Source organism: Schistocerca piceifrons, chromosome 4 (assembly GCF_021461385.2).
Source record: "Schistocerca piceifrons isolate TAMUIC-IGC-003096 chromosome 4, iqSchPice1.1, whole genome shotgun sequence".
In the NCBI taxonomy this organism is placed as follows: domain Eukaryota; kingdom Metazoa; phylum Arthropoda; class Insecta; order Orthoptera; family Acrididae; genus Schistocerca; species Schistocerca piceifrons.
Window position 1 is genome coordinate 387,659,550 of NC_060141.1, and position 18,861 is coordinate 387,678,410.

Consider the following 18,861-nt stretch of genomic DNA (forward strand, 5'->3'; position numbering starts at 1 on the left):
GTAAACTGCATGACTATGAACAAAAGCAGTTCCATATTATGGAACTTCAACTCTGCGTGTGCCACTGAGGAACTTCAACCTACAACCAAGTTAGTAAACTTACAATATGTGACAACATAACTGCATCCTGTAGTTACTGGTCAAAGTGAGGGTAGATTAGGGGGAGTAACACAGCAATGCATCAAATAACACTCACATTTATATAGCATTTCCTCATTCAGTCCAGTTAAGAAATAGATATTCACTGTTAAACAATGGAAAGTCCAGGAAGCAATAACCACAATACGGAAAGGATTTATTGCTAATCACCACTCAGAGGAGGCACTGAGTCACCTTCTAACCCGTCAACACACATACTTAGTCCTTTTCCCTTCTCTGATGACTGTCCCCCCCCCCCCCCCCCCCCCCCCCTGCTCCCAAGCACAGCCTTCCCACACAGCAGCCTATACCCTATCCTGTTCTCACCACATCCCTGCATGCTCCCACAAGCAGCACTAGTACCATCCCCCACCCCTACCCGTTATTCCTCCTGCTCTCTGCCTCGCATCTCATCCATACCCCCACTATCTACACCATCTAGATTGATGCTCACCTCAGATGCTGTTGCCGTCAGTCTTTGGTGCCTGCAGATGACAGTGGCTATATGTGTGTGAGTTGTGATTGTTAGAATGTGTGTCTCTTTTCTAGTTCTGATGAAGGACACAGTCCAAAAGTTGAACATTTCTAGCATTCTGTTTCACTGTGCCTGTCTGTGACTCAACACCTCCTCTATGTGGTCAGTAGCTATCTATCCTTTCCATATTGTAGATATTCTTTGTTCCTATATAAAGATTATTAATATGAACACAGTAATAAATAAAGTAAATTGAACAGAACTTGTCATCTTACTCTTGGTGGTGGAGGCTGCCCATCAGCTGTACCACTCCACTGTCCAGATGAAAGGCGTTCAACATGATCACTATCAAGCACACACAAAGAAGCAAGCGCCAACCACAGTGTAGGAGTATGTAGGCATTCAGTTGGGCCACGCTGATTCTCGTCCAGCTTTGTCAAATTCAGAATATTCTCTGCCACTGCACCTTTTGTCACATCAGCCCACGCTTCTGACAACTTGCCCTTAAAGGTGAACCAAAGAGATTTATTTAACTTTATTTGAAATTTTTTAATTTATTAACATCTAAAATTACTTAAAAATAACAATTTTTTTTATAAGACTGCATCTGTTAAATTGTGTCCTAAATTGTGTTCATCAGTTACAACTGTCAGAATGGAACTTCTTTAACAATATGCACACTGTGTAAAACTGCAATTACTTTTTAGATAGGAATCTAATAGAATACATACAGCAGCCATGTCCTTCATTAGTTGAATGATGACTTCAGCCAGTTTTCTCGAAATACAACCTCTCAGCCACCAGCGATCACCAACAAAGTCTCGGGGATGTATTGATGTTGCAAGTGTTACAGTAGTCAAACCTTTTCCTCCAAGAGAATCTTTTCCTTTTACCTTAACTTGAACAGTCAGTGCTTTTGCTATACAGCTCAGGAACACATCCAGTATACCAATCCTGTAACATGTTTATTCTCACTTTACTTACAGTATAAAGATTAATATGTGCAAATAAAATTATTGCATTTATGTTTTACAACATTAAAAGTTATCCAAAGTCACTGTCGCTTTGAATTGACTTAAATTATTATAAGAAACTCACAAAGATAACTTCTATCTACATTTGACATTAAGAGCTTCCTGGATGAAATTTTTGATACTGTTGATTTGGACTGGGGTGCACTCAGCCTTGTGATGTCAATTGAGGAGCTACTCGACCGAATAGTAGTGGCTTCAGTCAAGAATACCATCATAACAACCGGGAGAGCAGTGTGCTGACCCCACGCCCCTCCTATCCACATCCTCCACTGAGGATGACACGGCGGTCAGATGGTCCCAGTAGGTCACTCAAGGTCTGAAGACGGAGTGCTATTGATTTGGACCAGTGAGATCGGGGAATGCCTTGTCAAAGTGATCAGTTTTGTTATGGCTACTTCATCATGTATTATACAGCCATACCATGTCCTGGATTCCATGTTGAAACAGTTTTTGAACCTTACTTAAGGTAATTCAAAACTTCAGTGTCAAGTGATGTACCACATATTAAAATAAACAGCTACTGATGTACATCTAAGCAGTATGATTTCTATGGCACATGACATGAAAGAGGTTCAGTAACTGTCATTGTCTTTGATTTGGCCCTTTCCATGCTCAAATGTCACCTAAGACTACCTTCTAGTAGCTTTTCTAGCATATTCTTTGCTATGTCTATGCTAAGATATGTCTGGTATTGATGTATTGACTTAAATTTTGCAAGGTCAAGGAATTATGTACACAATTTGTCTAAAAAGATCACAGTCACTTCTCTGTTCCTACTTCACAAAATGAACTGGTCTCAAAATAAATTGCACATAAAATCCCAATGATAAAAGAAACTACTAATGATGTTTATGATGACAACAATGATGCGGAGAAAGCATGGATAATTGAAGCTCTTACATACCTGTGAATGTCAAATGGTGGTTCATTGTCTCCAGGACTTTTGCTTGCAACAGAAACAATACTGAAGTCAGCTGGAGGCAGCTTCCTTACTCCCATGATGTTGCCCAACACATCTGGCGACACTTCAGGTAGCATACGCCTCAGTAGTGAAGTGACCTGTGGTGAAAGCAACAGAAGTGAGTAAACAAGAAATAATGTAACAAAAAATGTTGCTTTATACATCATCAGGAATTAGAAAAGTATACCAAATAACAAACAAACTGCCCTTATCAACAGATAGGGAATTCCTGTGGTCAGTTGTAGGATAAGAAGTGAAAAACAAATTGCAGAATTACATGTAAACAAACCACAAAGATATTAAAATTAAAATGAGATGGATTATATCTTTAACAAACTCTGCAATGAAAGAAAACTGGATATGTGGTAAACTTATTGTATAACTTCTGATTCAGATACAAAGCCAAGAAACATGTATTGGTCTTCTTACTGTACTGCTCTCTCTGCCTTTTAAATGACAGATGCAGAGCAGCTGCTCTTAATGGATCACAAACCATTGCCACTATGGGACACAAAATGAATGCATTTGGAAAGTCGAATCTTTAAGTTATAAAGACATGATGCAGACAAATAAGATGACCAAGTAAACAAATTTTTGGACTATTAGCAATAAGCTAGTGGTGTAATTTGAGCTTTCAAAATAATTCATGACTTCACCAACGCTAAATGTACCAAAGAGCAAAGAAATACGTATAGGAAGACACTGGAAAGGATAAATCAAACAATGAAAAGTCCAGGCTGAAATAATAATAATATTAAGAAAAGGACAGACTGCTACTCACTGTGTAGCAGTGACATAGAGTTGCAGACAGGCATAATGAAAAGACAGCTACACATTTTAGATTTTGGCCAAAAGTCCTCCATCTGAAGTAGAAAAAACACCCACAAGCACAACTCTCTCTCACACACACAGATGACCTGTGAAGAAAGCAACAGAAATGAATAAACTCAGTGGCCAGAGACAGTGGTTATATGTGTGTGTGTGTGTGTGTGTGTGTGTGTGTGTGTGTGTGTGTGTGTGTGTCTTTTCTACTTCAGAAGAAGACCTTTTTGTCGAAAGTTAAATCTACAACAGTTTCTTCGTTGTGCCTGTCTGCTAGTCAACATCTTCTTTATATGGTGAGCATCAATCTATTCTTTTCAAAATAATGGAATGGATGAACTGCTCAGTTCTTTACCCAGACAAAGATGTGAAGGAGTGAGAAAGGTGAGTCTGGGAAGTAAACAAAGTTTAGTCAACAGGAGCAAACGCAAACCATTCAAATTACAGAAACTTAATGACTTCTGCAAGAAAACAGAGCAGTTGACAGCTGTTCAGATAAATATAAGTGCATAGAAACACACTGTTTTTAATAAGGCAAGGAACAAGGTTGGATATAGCTTAGTCGACAATTTGTAAGATTGCTAACAACCCACTTGTGCATCCTACAATTGAGTTGTAGACAGGATGTGGGACTTAGACCAAATAGGACCAACAGGATATATTGTACATATACAAAGACAGGCAGCAAAATTTTCACTTGGTTGTTTGACTCATAGGAGAACGTCATAGAAATACTGAAAAACATGAAAGGGCACACTCTCTGAAATACATGCTACTTATTCCACAGACAAAAATTTACAAAGTTTCAAGAAACGTTATTAAGTGAACAGTCTAGGGATGTACTATAGCCCACTGTGTCTCAGTCCTATACGGACCATGAATAAAAGTTTAGTCTAGTTATAGCAAGCACCAAGACACTTAAACAGTCATTTTTCACATCCTCCATATACCTTGTAAGTGCTACGTATTTCTCAATGGTTTGCAGAGTCTTGTAATCCCCACTAGATGATCGATGGATAATGCCCTCCTACCGATACCTCTCACTACATTTACGTCCAGCAGGATTACTGCGAGTGGAAGAGAAAGCATCTCCTGCCAATAGGTCATGTGTGCCTGTCAGCTAACTGATTTAAGGTCAAGTGGCTGCAGGATCACTTTCACTTCTATTTGATGGCAAATGTGTTCCTCTCCATTGACGGCTCAGCTCATCACCAACTGCAATCCCTGCCAGCTACTCTGGCTTTCCACTGATTTAATGACACACAAGAGGACTGGGACATTCACCAGAAGTGGTTACCACAACATTCTAAGGAAACTGACATTTGGTACACACAGTGGCAGCAGACATTTTTACTATCCACCAAACTCCAGTTATATTCTTTCATGCAGAAATTGGTCCCAGTGTTAGAAGGCTCAGAATTACCTCTTTCAGACATTTATGCTTTGTTGGCAGAACATTTTTCGATTTAAATGCATATGATTGCAGCTCAGTTAGAATTTTACCGACACAGGAAATCAGACTTAGAAAGGTACACTTCATGGTTCACAAATCTTTAAGGCTTGAATAGAAAATTTATATTCTTGAGGCCTGCTGTAAGATGAAAGTTTAATAACATACTTCGTAATTCATCTTAGTTTTGACAGATATTTACACACACATGCTCTAGGAAAGTCAGATCCCTCAGTGGCATAGCTCCTACCTTTTAAATTTCCCAAGTCACTAAGTAACCACTTTCAACTAATTTTTAAATGTCTATGATGATCATAGCAAGACCCAATGAAGTACAACAGCTTTCCTTCGAATCCTAATGTGGTAAATATGCCTCACCTGCCAGTCCCATGCCATTCCACCTTGTGTGGTTCAGAGGTATCAAACACAATGTTTTTGTTAATTGCCTACTTGATACAATGTTCCACTTTGTTGGGATTCACATCATTATTATACCAAGTGTTGGCTGTGTTTTTGTAGGGGACACAGAGAAGTAGTACACGAAGTGTCCAACTATGTGTGTCTATAATCCTTATCAATAACATTACAAGAAGTGATTGTGCAATGCTTCCATGAAAAATAATACCCTTACATGTGCAACTCAGGTATGTCCCTCTTACATTCTTATTTAAAACAGGTGTGTCTATCTTTATAATAAAACAATGGGAGTACTTTTGTATTGGCATTCCACCCCTGGACAGTGTGCATTTCAATTTGTGGGCTCAATGGTCATCATGAAGCACCTTTGTCATGCCAAAGTTCTCTGTGAAGAACAACCAAGGGTCCAGGACATTGCTCTTTCTTGTAGTCTTCGATCAGTTTGCAGAAAATATTTCAGCACTTGATGCCTATTTGGCTTTTTGTTTTTGTATGTAGACTACTGCTAATATAATACGACCTTCAGTGCTGTAAGAAGAGGAAGTGGACACTTCCTTAGGCCTTTGCAAATGAAATTAAACTGGTATAAGACAGGTTTGAACAGCAAGTGCTTTTGTTTATTCCCTTTAGTCAATGGTATTTCTGTTAGAAGTTGAACATAAGCTTAGTGGTATCCTACATCACTGTGACAACATTAAACTAACTTTGATGGTGTCATGTTTGTGTTGATCCCGTCTCTGACACCAGTGTTGTAGAATGACCACTTCTATGCCCAGAATTGTGTGAGTAGGGGGCTGTGGCGATGGGTTCTTCCAGTACTGTGGTGAATTCAGAGGCAAGAAGGCTAGCTCAATAAAGCATTCTTTATTATTTATTGTTCCTCGTACAATAGGCTGTTGGCTGTAGCCCAGGTGCTGACCATCACCATCGCTAGTGGTGGCAAGAAGATCCGGTGAGGCAGCTCAATACCAAGACAGCCTAACGGCAGCTGGCAGTGACCGCAGCCTTACTGACACAAAGTTGCTTGTCTGCTCTGCAGCACAGCCAGCTTACAACTGGACTCTGCCTGTCACCCAAGGTGTCTGGCAGGGGCATACAGGCACCCTGTGTCGAACCCAGGACTCTCAACGGCTGGCTGTTTGTCAGACGATGGCATCCAACGAATGGGCTCACCTCAGCAGTGCCAGTTCAAAGTGTGGAACCATCAGGGATAACTGACAGCTCTTAGACCACTGGCTTAGTCAAATGGATTGTGCTGCTTGATCGAGCTGTGGCTGAATGGCTGCACATCTGACTGCTGACTGGCACAGAGATTGCATCGGATGAAAACACAATGCCGAAAAGAAACTACTGGCTGAACTTGGGGTATATACACTTGCCTTGGTCAGGTGTGCTGTGACAGAAGCTCAGTTCCCTTCACATAACTGGCTGTGAAACACTGCTCTATGCTACAACAGGTAGCAATCCAAGTCACCACTGTGCATTGCAGAACACTGTGCCAGCATTTCTGCAAAACTATGCAGGTGGCTGGCCCATATACCTTTCGGCTGGCTGGCTGCCATGACCTGCCTGGGACCAATGCCACAATGTTGTTGTCAATGCCCGAATGGAAGTGGATTCTTTCTCTCTACCCTGATCTGACAAACCAACTTACAAATTAGGTGGTGGCAAATTCTTTTCAAAAATGACCTGACAGAGAATTATTCCCAGCCTACACTGGCTAAGGAGTCATTGAACATCTTGGTATTAAACATACCTTTTGGCATTTACCAGTATAATAAGTTCCCAGTTGGGGTCACAAGTGCAAAAGTGTTTTCCAAAGGCTTTTAGAACAGTTGGTAGATATTCCCAGTGCAGCAACTATCTTGATGACGCCCTAGTTACATATCATACATATGAGGAACATCTGGGCAATATGCTCTGAGTTTTCACAGCTCTACAAGTAAAGGGCATTAAGTACAATTTTTCTAAATATTCATTTTTTCTAGTTTTCTTCACCTACCAAGGATACATATTGGTAAGGAGGGGTTATAGTCCACACATAACTATGCTGAGTTGATTAAAAATATGCTGATTCCCAACTCTGTGAAGGACCCCCTAGAGTTTCTTAGCAATGTTTCCCACTATGCCCAGTTCATTCCCTGCACCTCAAGTTTGTTCCCTTCAAGTGTTCCACGGCTTGTCAGAAGGGGTTAGAAATTTTGAGAACTTGCCTACAATAAGCCCTTTGCTTAATGAAGGTTCAGTCTTGGTCACCATAGCTTCTGGCTAAGGAGACCTCTCCTCATGGCATCAGAGCCACCCTATCCCTTAAGTTCTTGGATGATTCCAAATGGGCTCTAGCATTCATTTCCAAAATCTGGAATGAGGCTCAAGAACATTATTCACAATAGAGATGGATGCATTGGCTATCATTTTTGGGGTGCTAATTATGGCCTTTCCTTTATGGTAATAAGTTTCATTTAATTACCAACTACAAACATTTGCTGTCATTGCTTGTGTCCAAGGCTTAACTGTCAGATTGAATGGCTGACTGTCTTCAATGTTGGGCCTTGTACTTACCCATTCTCCACATATTACTGCCCCTCCTATCAACATTCCAGTGCAGATGCCCTCTCCAGATTTGCTATGGACCCAGACTTGGAATTTACAGGTAGGAGATTATTTCAGACTGACTCCCTGGTTGAGCTTTCTTTGGTGGACTTTCCAACAGGTACTATGGGTGTCACAGTGCCATCCTGTCAGGACCCCCATTACAGTGTGTTTTCCAGTATGTCTGAACAGGATGGCCCGCCAAATTGCTGGCCTCAGCATCACTGGCTCTCCATATAAGGGGCAGTCAAATGAAAACCAAACACCCTCCATAATACACAGTCCCTAGGTCCCCTGTTTCTATATTTCAATACTGTCACTGCTGTGACAGGAGAACGGCATAGTGCCACATCACAAGTGCACAGAGTTGCTGGGTTGTGACCTCAGTTGCTGGTGGACTGGTATAGTGTGTTTATCCAGCTGTTGACTTGGACGCAAGCAAAGAAGAGCAGGGAAGTATGGTTTGTTTTCTGGTGGCTGAGGGTGCTGAAGTACATGAAATTCATCATTGCATGTCTGCTGTGTACAATGAACACTGCATGTCTCCAACACTTGTGCATGAGTGGCAGAGGAGATTCTGGGAAGGTTGTACACCACTGCAGGGCAATCTGTGTCCAGGACTGGCCCACCAATCAATTAGCTTTGTAGTGGTGGGCATTATCCAAGGAGACAGATGAATCATCATAGAAGATGAAATTCATGTTCAGATTGGCATTAGCCATGGCTCCATGCATTCTATCATCAAAGACCACTTGCATTACTGCAAAATTTGTGCACAGTGGTTGCCACACCATGTGACGGAGGGACAGAAGATGGTCAGAATGGCATCAAGTCTGAGTCATCTGCTGTGGTACCATGAGGAAGGGCATGCATTTCTGTCCCATATAGTGACAGAGGACTAAACATGCCAACACTTGTAGCCTGAGGGCAAATGGCAAAGCCAACTGTGGAAACATCCCACATCTCCCCCGTCAAAGAAATTCAAAGCTGTTCACACAAATTCCAGTAAGGTCATGATGACCTTTGTCAACTGCAGGGGTCCTCAAGTGTGGAATCGCAATCAAGGTGCAATGCTATGAAGACACTTTGCAAAAGCTGCAACATGCCCTAAAGTCGAAATGCCCAGGAATTCTGTTGCATCGAATCGTACTGTTGCACAATAATGCCCACCCCGACACTGCCAACCAGATGAAGGCTACACTTTAGCAATTTGGTTGGGAAACATTGCAACATCTTCCATACAGCCCCAATATTTCACCATGTCACACCATTGGCGACCTGAAGAAAGACATGAATCTGGTGTCAGTTGGAAAAGGAAGTGCAAGAGTGGATGCGGTTGTGGATCCATTAATGGCTGACCACATTCTATGAAACAGGTATTGATCATCTTGTCTCCCAGCAGGGCTGCCTTAATGTATGTGGTGATTACATTTGAATGGAAGCATTCCTTGGTCCTGTTGTAGTGGGTGTTAGATTTTCATTTGACTGCCCCTGCTATGATGTCACCAGTTCCAGTTTTGCAACGTCATGACTACTCCATTCCATCCAGGCCCCAAGGGTCTAGCTCAGCTTTTTATACACACTTTAAGATCCAAATGTCAAAGACTATGAGGACGTCCATGTCTGAATCAGCTCTAAATGCCTTCTTAGCTTTTTACAGAGCACTGCCCATTCACAGCTGAAGTCCACTGGAGTCATTGCATGGGTGTCCCTATTGGACTCTGCTCAACCTTTTACTACCACTGCCTCCTCAAGTTGAAGAGTCAACCACTTTTCATGTGGACACTCCCAACTGGAAGCATACCTTTGGGCAAGTCCAGGGTTGCATCCTGGGGTCCCTTTTGGTGTAACAAGGCCATCAAAAGGTTTTGTTGGTGACTGCACGGTGGTGGCTCTGCAGACATCAGAATTAGCTTTTGATGTAGTGTGCCACCCAGATGTCTCCATGAACTGAGGGGCTACCATAGCAGCACCCACCTCCATGCCATGATCTCCAGAATCTCACCAGAGACAACAGGTGTGTGATCCATCCATTTCCTTTGAGTCTGTTGATGGAGATCCTCGCAGACTTCAATCCCATTCACCATCAGTGCTATCATTGCTGCCTACAGCACCTCATCCTGGGCAGGAAGCTCTTGCTTCTTCACCTCTTCACCCATGCCAAGGCATCTGCTTCTGGCCCTGGTTGCTGATTTAGCGAGTGAGGGATTTTGTAATCCTGCCGAATGTATCATTGGATGACATCATACTAGCAATACACATAATTACACCTACAACAGGCAAGGTCACAGTAAGTGGTGAGCAGATAGCACCTCCAGAAAGTGAATTCTGTCCAGTATGTAATGTATTCCTCTTCATGGTCGTGAAGAACTGATGAAAACTCTGCAATAAATCAATTGTTCATGATACCATCATGTAATGATTGGGCCTGCTTGGGATCTGAGTATCATGATGTTTCAACTGTTGCTATAAAGTTCTATTTTGGTGGACAGTGATACCATTAAGCCAAGTGATTGATTTCAGCATCGCCTATGAGGGGTTTCCAGCACTGTGATTCCAGTGGTGTTAACCTCCATTGTTCTGATTGTAGAGCTGCAAAAATTAATTTACATAAAGTAACTCTTATGAACTATGCAGCATTTTGTTAGTGTTTCAGTGTATTCAACAAATTGTTAATAATTGCCCTTTGTGATCCCAATTGGGGACTTCAAAACACAGTATGTGTACAGGTGTAGATTTAGAAATCCAAACACCTCCTATCAATCAGTGACATAAAATTCTGAGAGGGCACTGAAAAAGTAACAAACAAGTTATTGTATCAAACATTTCTCTTTTAAAAAAATGTATAAAAAGAAAACAGGAAACAAAGAAACAAGAATGAGGTTAAGTAAATCATTGCCAGGAACCCATTCTCATTCATAGTTCATCTTTCAGATTTTATTTGTTACAAAAATAGTGGAACGTTAATACTTTAATCACTGTGAGCCTCTCCATACACCACAGTGTTAAACATTGGCTCCTCTCTGTCAATCTATTGTTTATGTATTTTCAGGAAGAAATATTTCAGAAAACTTCTGGTAAGCTAGTATCTCTTTTACATCATCTACTGAATGTGATACTGGGTAATCAGCTTCTCTTTTGACACTTTCCATTTATAATGCGATACCCATTATTCAGAGAAGCGTTTTTTGTAATATTTGCATAGTTAGTTTGCTTTAGTCTCATTATTCAGCTTTTGCAGACATTATTTTTAATAAATTTTAATTGATAAATGCTTGTTTTTTTCTCAACTTATTATTTATAGCCTTCAAACAGAGAGATGAAAGTGAAAAATGAAATATTTATGCACTGACTCACTTGGCGCTGAACACGTGCAGAACCTGTATGAAGCAGACTCAATAAGTCTCTTAGAAGACCGTACTGATGTGCCAGGTAGCTGCGGCCAACACTGCTACCACTCAGAGCCAGTACCATTGACAACATTTCAAAACAATAGGTATCAGCAGCTGGTTTTGTGCTTCCCTCTGTGTTGGTACTTGCACCTTCTTTACTGGCATTGCTGGAAGTACCAGCACTTGTCACTGTTGTTGTTATTGTTGTTGCTGCTGTTGTTGATGTTGTCATTGCAGCTGCTGCTCCAGTTGTTGCAGAACTTGCATGCTGCTGCTGGCCTGAGCAAAGTAGTGTCTCCCAGTCTTCACGAACTCGCACTGCTTCTTTACGAATAGCTTGAACTATATGCACGCATACCTGTAAACCATAAAATGAGGCAATTATACATATTTTACTGGAGATTGATGACTTTTCATTGCAATTATGAGTTAACATTTCTCACAGCAATCATAAAACCAACTGCACAGAAGAAAAGATTGATGTTTGATCAAGCAGAGAAACAAGTTGGCTTTAGGAATGGATATAGTACAATGGATTATCTTCAAGCTTTGCCTGAAATTACAGCCAGTGTGTATGAATTCATGTGAAAGCTTTTCACCCTCAGTTTCAACAAAATTGGTACTAGCGAAATCGGACACATAAGGCACTGATTCACCATATATATCGCTGCTGAATAATATATACGTAGTGACTGAGCTCCAGTTCTTTTGCCGTATAGTGCAGTGCAGTGTTGAGCTGTGTTGTGTGGGTGGCTATGTGAAGTATACGTATAAGTATTGTTACAGTGCAGATAGCAATCTGCTGTCCATGTCAGCTACTATAGCGATGATATCGCAATGAATTATTCTAAGGCATCAGAGAATTTTTGTGATTTTTATGTGTGTTTTAGTATTGTTCTTTTCCTTAGCAACAAGGAATTTTAGTTCAAATATATTTTATTTGTACTATGATTATGTGTCGTCAAGCTCCTGTACTTGCTGTTTCTTTGTAAAGAGTTTAACTCTTTAGACAAAAGCAACAGAGAGACGGTTTGCTTACATAATGATAAGCCATTTCATGCACCTACAGGCTAGACGACAAATTGGACAACAAGGAATCTAGCAGTACGAGCATCATGGTGACCCCAACTTGAAACAACAGGATGTTTGACTACCCCCGAGCTGGTACGATGAATTAATCGGTGGCAATTATCTTGTCAATTTCGTGACTGCCCCCATTCTGGCCACACAACCCAGCACTACGGTTTGTGCAAATGGAAGCCAGTTTCCTCTAAGTGTGTACTGTGGCAGACTCCCCTAAATTTGCTTTGGTCATTAGTCAGCTGGAGCAACATTATGCTGCTGAAGTGGAAGATTTGATCATTGCACCACTCTGAGTCAACATGTACGAAAAGCTAACATCAGAATTGTCACGTCGGGTTTCCACATCACAATAGGAATGCCTCCAACAAGTGTTAACCCAAGAGGATATAGAGGAGTTAAACCCTTGCCATTATTTAAGGCATTTGCACAGCAAGTTGGGCACTGGAACAGTGCTGGGCACTTTGTGAAGCAACCACTTGCTGCCACAGATGAAAGCCATAAGACCGTCACAGATGGAGCTGTCTTTGGACTCAGTGGTTGACTTGACTGACAGGATAGCAGATGCTATAGTTCCTATTCTAACTGATGCATTGGTCACTATGTGTAATGAAGAACTGACAGCGTCATGTTCTTGGCCCAACTGATGCACTGGCTGTGACGTGGCTCCGCCTAATTCAACAACGATCACATGGGTGCATTATGACAATCTGGCAGCTAAGGTCGAGGCCCTCATCAAGCAAATAGATGAGTTGGTATCCCGGTACTGCAGCTACGGCGACGCAAACCAGTACTGCAGAAGGTCTAGAAGTCGTTTCTCCACCACCTCATCAACATCCAAACAAGCAAACAATACCAGCACTAAGTCTGCATTAAGACAGTCGTTTTTCCCTCACACAATCCGCGAGTGGAACAGAGAGAGAGAGAGGGGGGGGGGGGGGGGGGGGGATGACTTTGGCGCAAATTGTGCTCTCCGCCACACACTGCCTGGTGGCTAGTGGAGTATATATGTAGATGTAGATCTGAGGGCCAGACACACAATTGCACATCACCATGCACATACCCAAATGCCAGCAGCAGTCAGATGTAGGTGCTGCCTCTGGTTGCAAAGTGTCATCCCAGCACCTTTTCATCAGTGACTGGAAGTCAGGCTGCAAATATTTAGGGAATACCAGGTCAAACTTGTGTATCCTCCTCCAGAGACTGCTATGTTGTTGTAGACCAGCAAACTTATTCCATTTGCCCCCTCCAAACAACTCTTCAATGTATGCAATTGGACCTGGGGCTGTGCTGAGTGTTCATATGGAATTTTATGATCACGGATGACACTGAGCCCATCACCAGGGCTGATCTGTTGGCATACTACCACCCCCTACTGGACATGGTGAATGCACAATTGTTGGATGGCTTACCCAGCTTGGCAACTTCAGTTTTTTGTCACTGTGCAGTGCTGCACATAGCCAAAGTCGTGCAGGTGGATGCTGGGGAGTACACATGCCTACTATAATGGTTGCTGACCTTGGAACAACTCCCTGGAGCACCAAAAGAGGCATGTCATGATACTGTACATCAAGACTACAGACAGCCCACCACTTTCGTGTTGACCATGACATCTGGTCCCAGATCGCTTAGCGATCGCAAAGGCAGAATTTAATGCCATGTAGAGAGAGGGGATTACACAGCCACCCACTGGTCCATGGTCCTCTCCCTTACATCTGGTGCCAAAGTAAAATGAAGCGTGACATCTGTGCGAGTATTACTGTGCCTTCAATGCATAGATGGTGCCAGATCGGTATACCGTTCCTCTACTGTGGGATTAGAGCTATGCATTATGTGGCATGACGATGTGTTAAGGTATGTACACAGGTACCTGCAGTGGAAGAAAAAATTCCAAAAACTGCCATCATCATCCCATTTGGATTGTTTGAGAGTCTGTATATGACATTTGATTTGCAAAATGCCACAAAAACATGGCAGCAGTTTATTGATGTGGTGCTATAGGGACTCCCCTTCAGTTTCACTTACTTAGATGACATCCTCATCTTCTTGTCAACTGTGAACCAGCATGAGCAACACTTGATACAAGTCTTGCAATGGCTAAATAAAAATGGCATGGTACTGCACACAACCAAGCATGTTTTTGGATTGCCACAGACTGATATTTTTAGGGCAACGAATTTTGTCCAAGGGCTCACTTCCTCAGCCTGAAAAGGTACAAGGCATTTTGCAGATCATGCTCTCACACGCCATTTGGACGTTACAATGTTTTCTCAGCATACTAAACTTCTGCCACTGATGTCTGGCATACTCAGTGGCATTACAAGAACCTCTAGCCACAGCAGTCGCTGGCCCAAAAATCAAAAGGATTTCACCAACCCAGTGGACTGACACCGCGAGTTCAGCCCTATGAAGTGCTGAAGTGTAGCTTAGTGGATGCACTACTCCTCACTCATCCAGAATTGGAAGCACCTCTCACACTGGTGGTCAATGTTGAGTCAAACAGCAAATGGGGCCTCTCTACAACAGTTCCATGAGGATATGTGGCAACTTTTGGCTTTTTACTCCCATAAACTGTCCTCATCTCAGCAGAAGTGGAGCACTTACAATAAAATGTTTCTGTCCACAACTGGAAGCAATGGAGTTCATGATTTTTACAGACCACAAGCCATTATATACGCATTCTGGCAGAACAACAAATTACAGCTCACCTTGCCACTCTACAACAGTTCCATGAGAATGTGTGGCAACTTTTGGCTTTTTACTCCCATAAACTGTCCTCATCTCAGCAGAAGTGGAGCACTTACAATAAAATGTTTCTGTCCACAACTGGAAGCAATGGAGTTCATGATTTTTACAGACCACAAGCCATTATATACGCATTCTGGCAGAACAACAAATTACAGCTCACCTTGCCAGCACAGCCAATTAATTTTCACAGTACAATTCATCACAAGATGTCAGACACATACAGGGGACTGACAATATATTGGCCAATTGCCTGTCTTGAGTCTAGCACTAAGGCTTTTGCCCGACTCATCGAGGCACAGAGATCTGACTGACACCTTCAAAACTACCTCAATGAGATGTCGACAGTTCTGAGTTGAGGTCAATCGATGTGCCTAGTACCAACATCATCAAAATATACTGTGGCCTCAAAGCCAAGTCCATTCTTGCTGGCAGCACCATGCATGCCTGCCTTTGACAACCTGCACAACTTAAGTTGTTCTGGCATCAGATCAGCTGTTCACCTGGTCTTCCTTTGTTTTGTGTGGCTAAGAATGCAAAAAGACTGCTGTGAATGGACTCGCACGTATGTCCAATGCCAACGCAGCAAGATCAACCATCACATACATGCACTGGATGGGAACTTTCCAATTACCAACATGTAATTTGCACATGTCCTTGTCAATGTTGTGGATCCACTGCCTTCTTCCAACAAACAACGATATATCCCTACCATGACTAATCGTTTTACATGGTGGCTGAAGCAACCCCATTGGATAACATATCCACCAAAATGTGCAGTGGTACGTCATTTCATGCGCTTGCAGGCAAGGCAATGATTCAGTCAATGACAAATCTAGCAGTATGACCACATGTACAAGAATGCTACAGTTTCTGTTAGACATCATCAGAACTGTACCAAATTGTAACAGGAGTCAAGCAAGCAGATTATACATCAAAATATTTCTCAGTGCCACTAGAAGAAATTGCCAGTTCACTAAACTGTGAAAAAAGGAGGAGGATGATGTGTTAATAGAACATATGCAAATCACCTACATTTGGTAAATGATAATGTAATGACTGGCTCTAGTGCAGATAAACTTCAATGACACATGGCAAAATTTGATAGAGAACAAAATAATTTATAATACCTGCATTGAAAAGAATATGCATCAAATTAATAACAAAGTCATAGAACCAATAGATAGAGCACTTGAAGACAATGACTGGGTGTACAGGAAAAGGAATAAGGGGAGTAAATATGACCTGAAGCATTTTCAGATTTTTGGTATAAATTAAAGAGAGAATTAAAACTAAGCCTGTCAGTAGAAAGTTCCCATCAGTATATATTATCACTTTTGCTTTACAGAAGTGAGGCATGGACTTTTAATGGCAGAAAATTCTGAAACAGACAGATACTCAGAGAGCATTGGAGAGATGCATGTCAGGAGTTATTGGGAAAGATAGAACACAGAGAGATAGATCAGACTAGATGCAGTTGAAATGGAGGTGGGCAGAGCATACAGTCAGGTGAATGGATAGTTGACTAACCGAGAAAGTAATCTCGTGGATTCCAAAAGATAAGAAAAAACTGACGTAATGAAAGGTGTGCAGATGACATTAGGAAATGTGTACAAACAAAACAGAAGCGCATATCTGCTGACTAATAAATGAAGAAGTCGGGAGGAGGTCAATTCCCAGTAGTGGAAGCCATATTGCTGATTATCATGGTCATGATGCTAATGGCTGCAAATTATCCAGGCAAAGTGTTTCAGTCTGCAGTGAAACATGCAACTTCTGTATACCTTTTATTTTAGATCTACAGCTCTTTCAACTATGCCACAAATCTACTGAAACACACAATTTCAAACAGCCACCACATCTACTTAAGTCCCCCATCTGCGCTTGGAGAGATTTTGTAATTAATTTCAGTCTGTGTTTACATGTTCTTTATTGGTGTTGCCAATAAATAACACCAAATTAACTGCAGTGCCAGCACAATGTAGTCAGCTGGGGCAATGTACCCATACAGGTTTGTGTGTGTGGAGCGGGGTGCAGGGGATGGGGTGGAGTGGGGGTACGCCATAGCTCTGAAAAAGAATTCATCTGAAAGCTAGCAAGGTTCTCTATTATGTTTACGTACCTTACACACGGTGGTCGTGAGTGTAAAAGTGTGTGATTCTAACTTGAAAAAAAGTTACAGTTGTGCGGTTAAAAAAAGGGTTTGTAAGAACTGTAACACTGAAATAACAATGCTAAACGAGCTAATTTCAAGCTTATGATTCATAGTCAATGCTTTAAGAAGTGATATTCACTCACTCAAGAAAGAAAATCAGAATCTGCGACTATAACCAGCACCAAGTGAAGTTATGCAAGTCAAAAGCAATAAATTGCCAGAGTGGGTAAAAGTGTCACAAAAAGATAGTTCGTAAAAGAGAGAGAGAGAGAGAGAGAGAGAGAGAGAGAGAGAACAAAAGTGATGTTTTGCAAACAAGTGACTGTGATAACCACTCTCCAAATGATCATGAGATTGTAAAAATCAGTGTGCTGAAAGTGAATGGAGTTTTTGCAGCTGTTGTTAATAACAAACACGGATCACCAAGGAAAAAAAGAGGAGTGCTCTTTTACTAACCAGCAGTCATGGCAGAAATCTGTCCAGTATATTCTGAGAGAAAAATTGTGACGTAGCAGTGACTAGTGCAGACAGCTAGGACAGCTTGTTGGTTGTCATGCCCACATGGAATGCAGCACAGTGGTTGCAGCTGAGTTTGTAGATAATGTGACTGGTTTCAAAGGTAAGCTTGCCTTTTATGGGATAGGTGATGTTTGTGAGTAGGTGGTGGTAGGAGGACGTATGGGTCACAAACATCACCTATCCCATCAAAGACAGGTCTACCTGTGAAACCAGTCATGTGATCTACAAGCTGAGCTGCAACCACTGCACTGCATTCTATGTGGGCATGACAACCAACGTCCGCATGAGTGGCCACCGGCAAACTGTGGCAGAGAAACAAGTGGATCACCCTGTTGCTGAGCATCCTGCCAAACATGACATCCTTCATTTCAATGACTGCTTCACAGCCTGTGCCATATGGATCCTTCCCCCCAACACCAGCTTTTCTGAAATCCACTGGTGGGAATTTCCCTGCAATATATCCTATGTTCCTGTAACTCTCCTGGCCTCAACCTTTGTTAGTCATTGTCCTCTCCCATCTAGACCATTCCCTGTTCCCATTCCAGCACTACACAGCCCTCATTCCACCATATCTCCGTTTGGGATCCTCACTACATTCTGACACTTGAAAAAATATATACCGCGAAGAAAAAAATAGACAAGTGGAATAACTTTTATATATTAGTCAACTACGAAACTTGTTCAAAAGCATATAAGGAAGCCTTGAATATACACCTCAAAGAAACTTACAACAAAAACAGTAAGATCAAAAATGGTTCAAATGGCTCTGAGCACTTTGGGACTTAACATCTGAGGTCATCAGTCCCCTAGAACTTAGAACTACTTAAACCTAACTAACCTAAGGACATCACACACATCCATGCCCAAGGCAGGATTCGAACCTGTGACCGTAGCGGTTGCGCAGTTCCAGACTGAAGCGTCTAGAACCACTAGGCCACACCAGCCGGCAAAACAGTAAGATCAAAGAACACTAACAGACCAGTGTAGAACTGAGTAAATGAGAGATTTAGTTGAAAACCAGGGCCCAGAATTAGTAGCAAACAACTGAAGATTGGAAGTGTGAATGTTTTAGATATTTACA

The 18,861-nt window shown here is 41.8% G+C and overlaps 1 protein-coding gene across 1 annotated transcript in view; it reads right to left on the reverse strand.

Annotated features, from left to right (window-relative positions):
- Positions 1 to 18,861, reverse strand: part of LOC124795862 (E3 ubiquitin-protein ligase highwire-like) — a 327,500-nt gene that overhangs the window by 69,640 nt on the left and 238,999 nt on the right. The window contains exons 28-31 of the mRNA XM_047259943.1: positions 11,247 to 11,639; positions 2,552 to 2,706; positions 1,345 to 1,567; positions 889 to 1,116 (exon numbers count right to left, since the gene is read on the reverse strand). Coding sequence (XP_047115899.1) covers positions 889 to 1,116; positions 1,345 to 1,567; positions 2,552 to 2,706; positions 11,247 to 11,639 — 999 coding nt within the window. The remainder of the gene's footprint in view (positions 1 to 888; positions 1,117 to 1,344; positions 1,568 to 2,551; positions 2,707 to 11,246; positions 11,640 to 18,861) is intronic.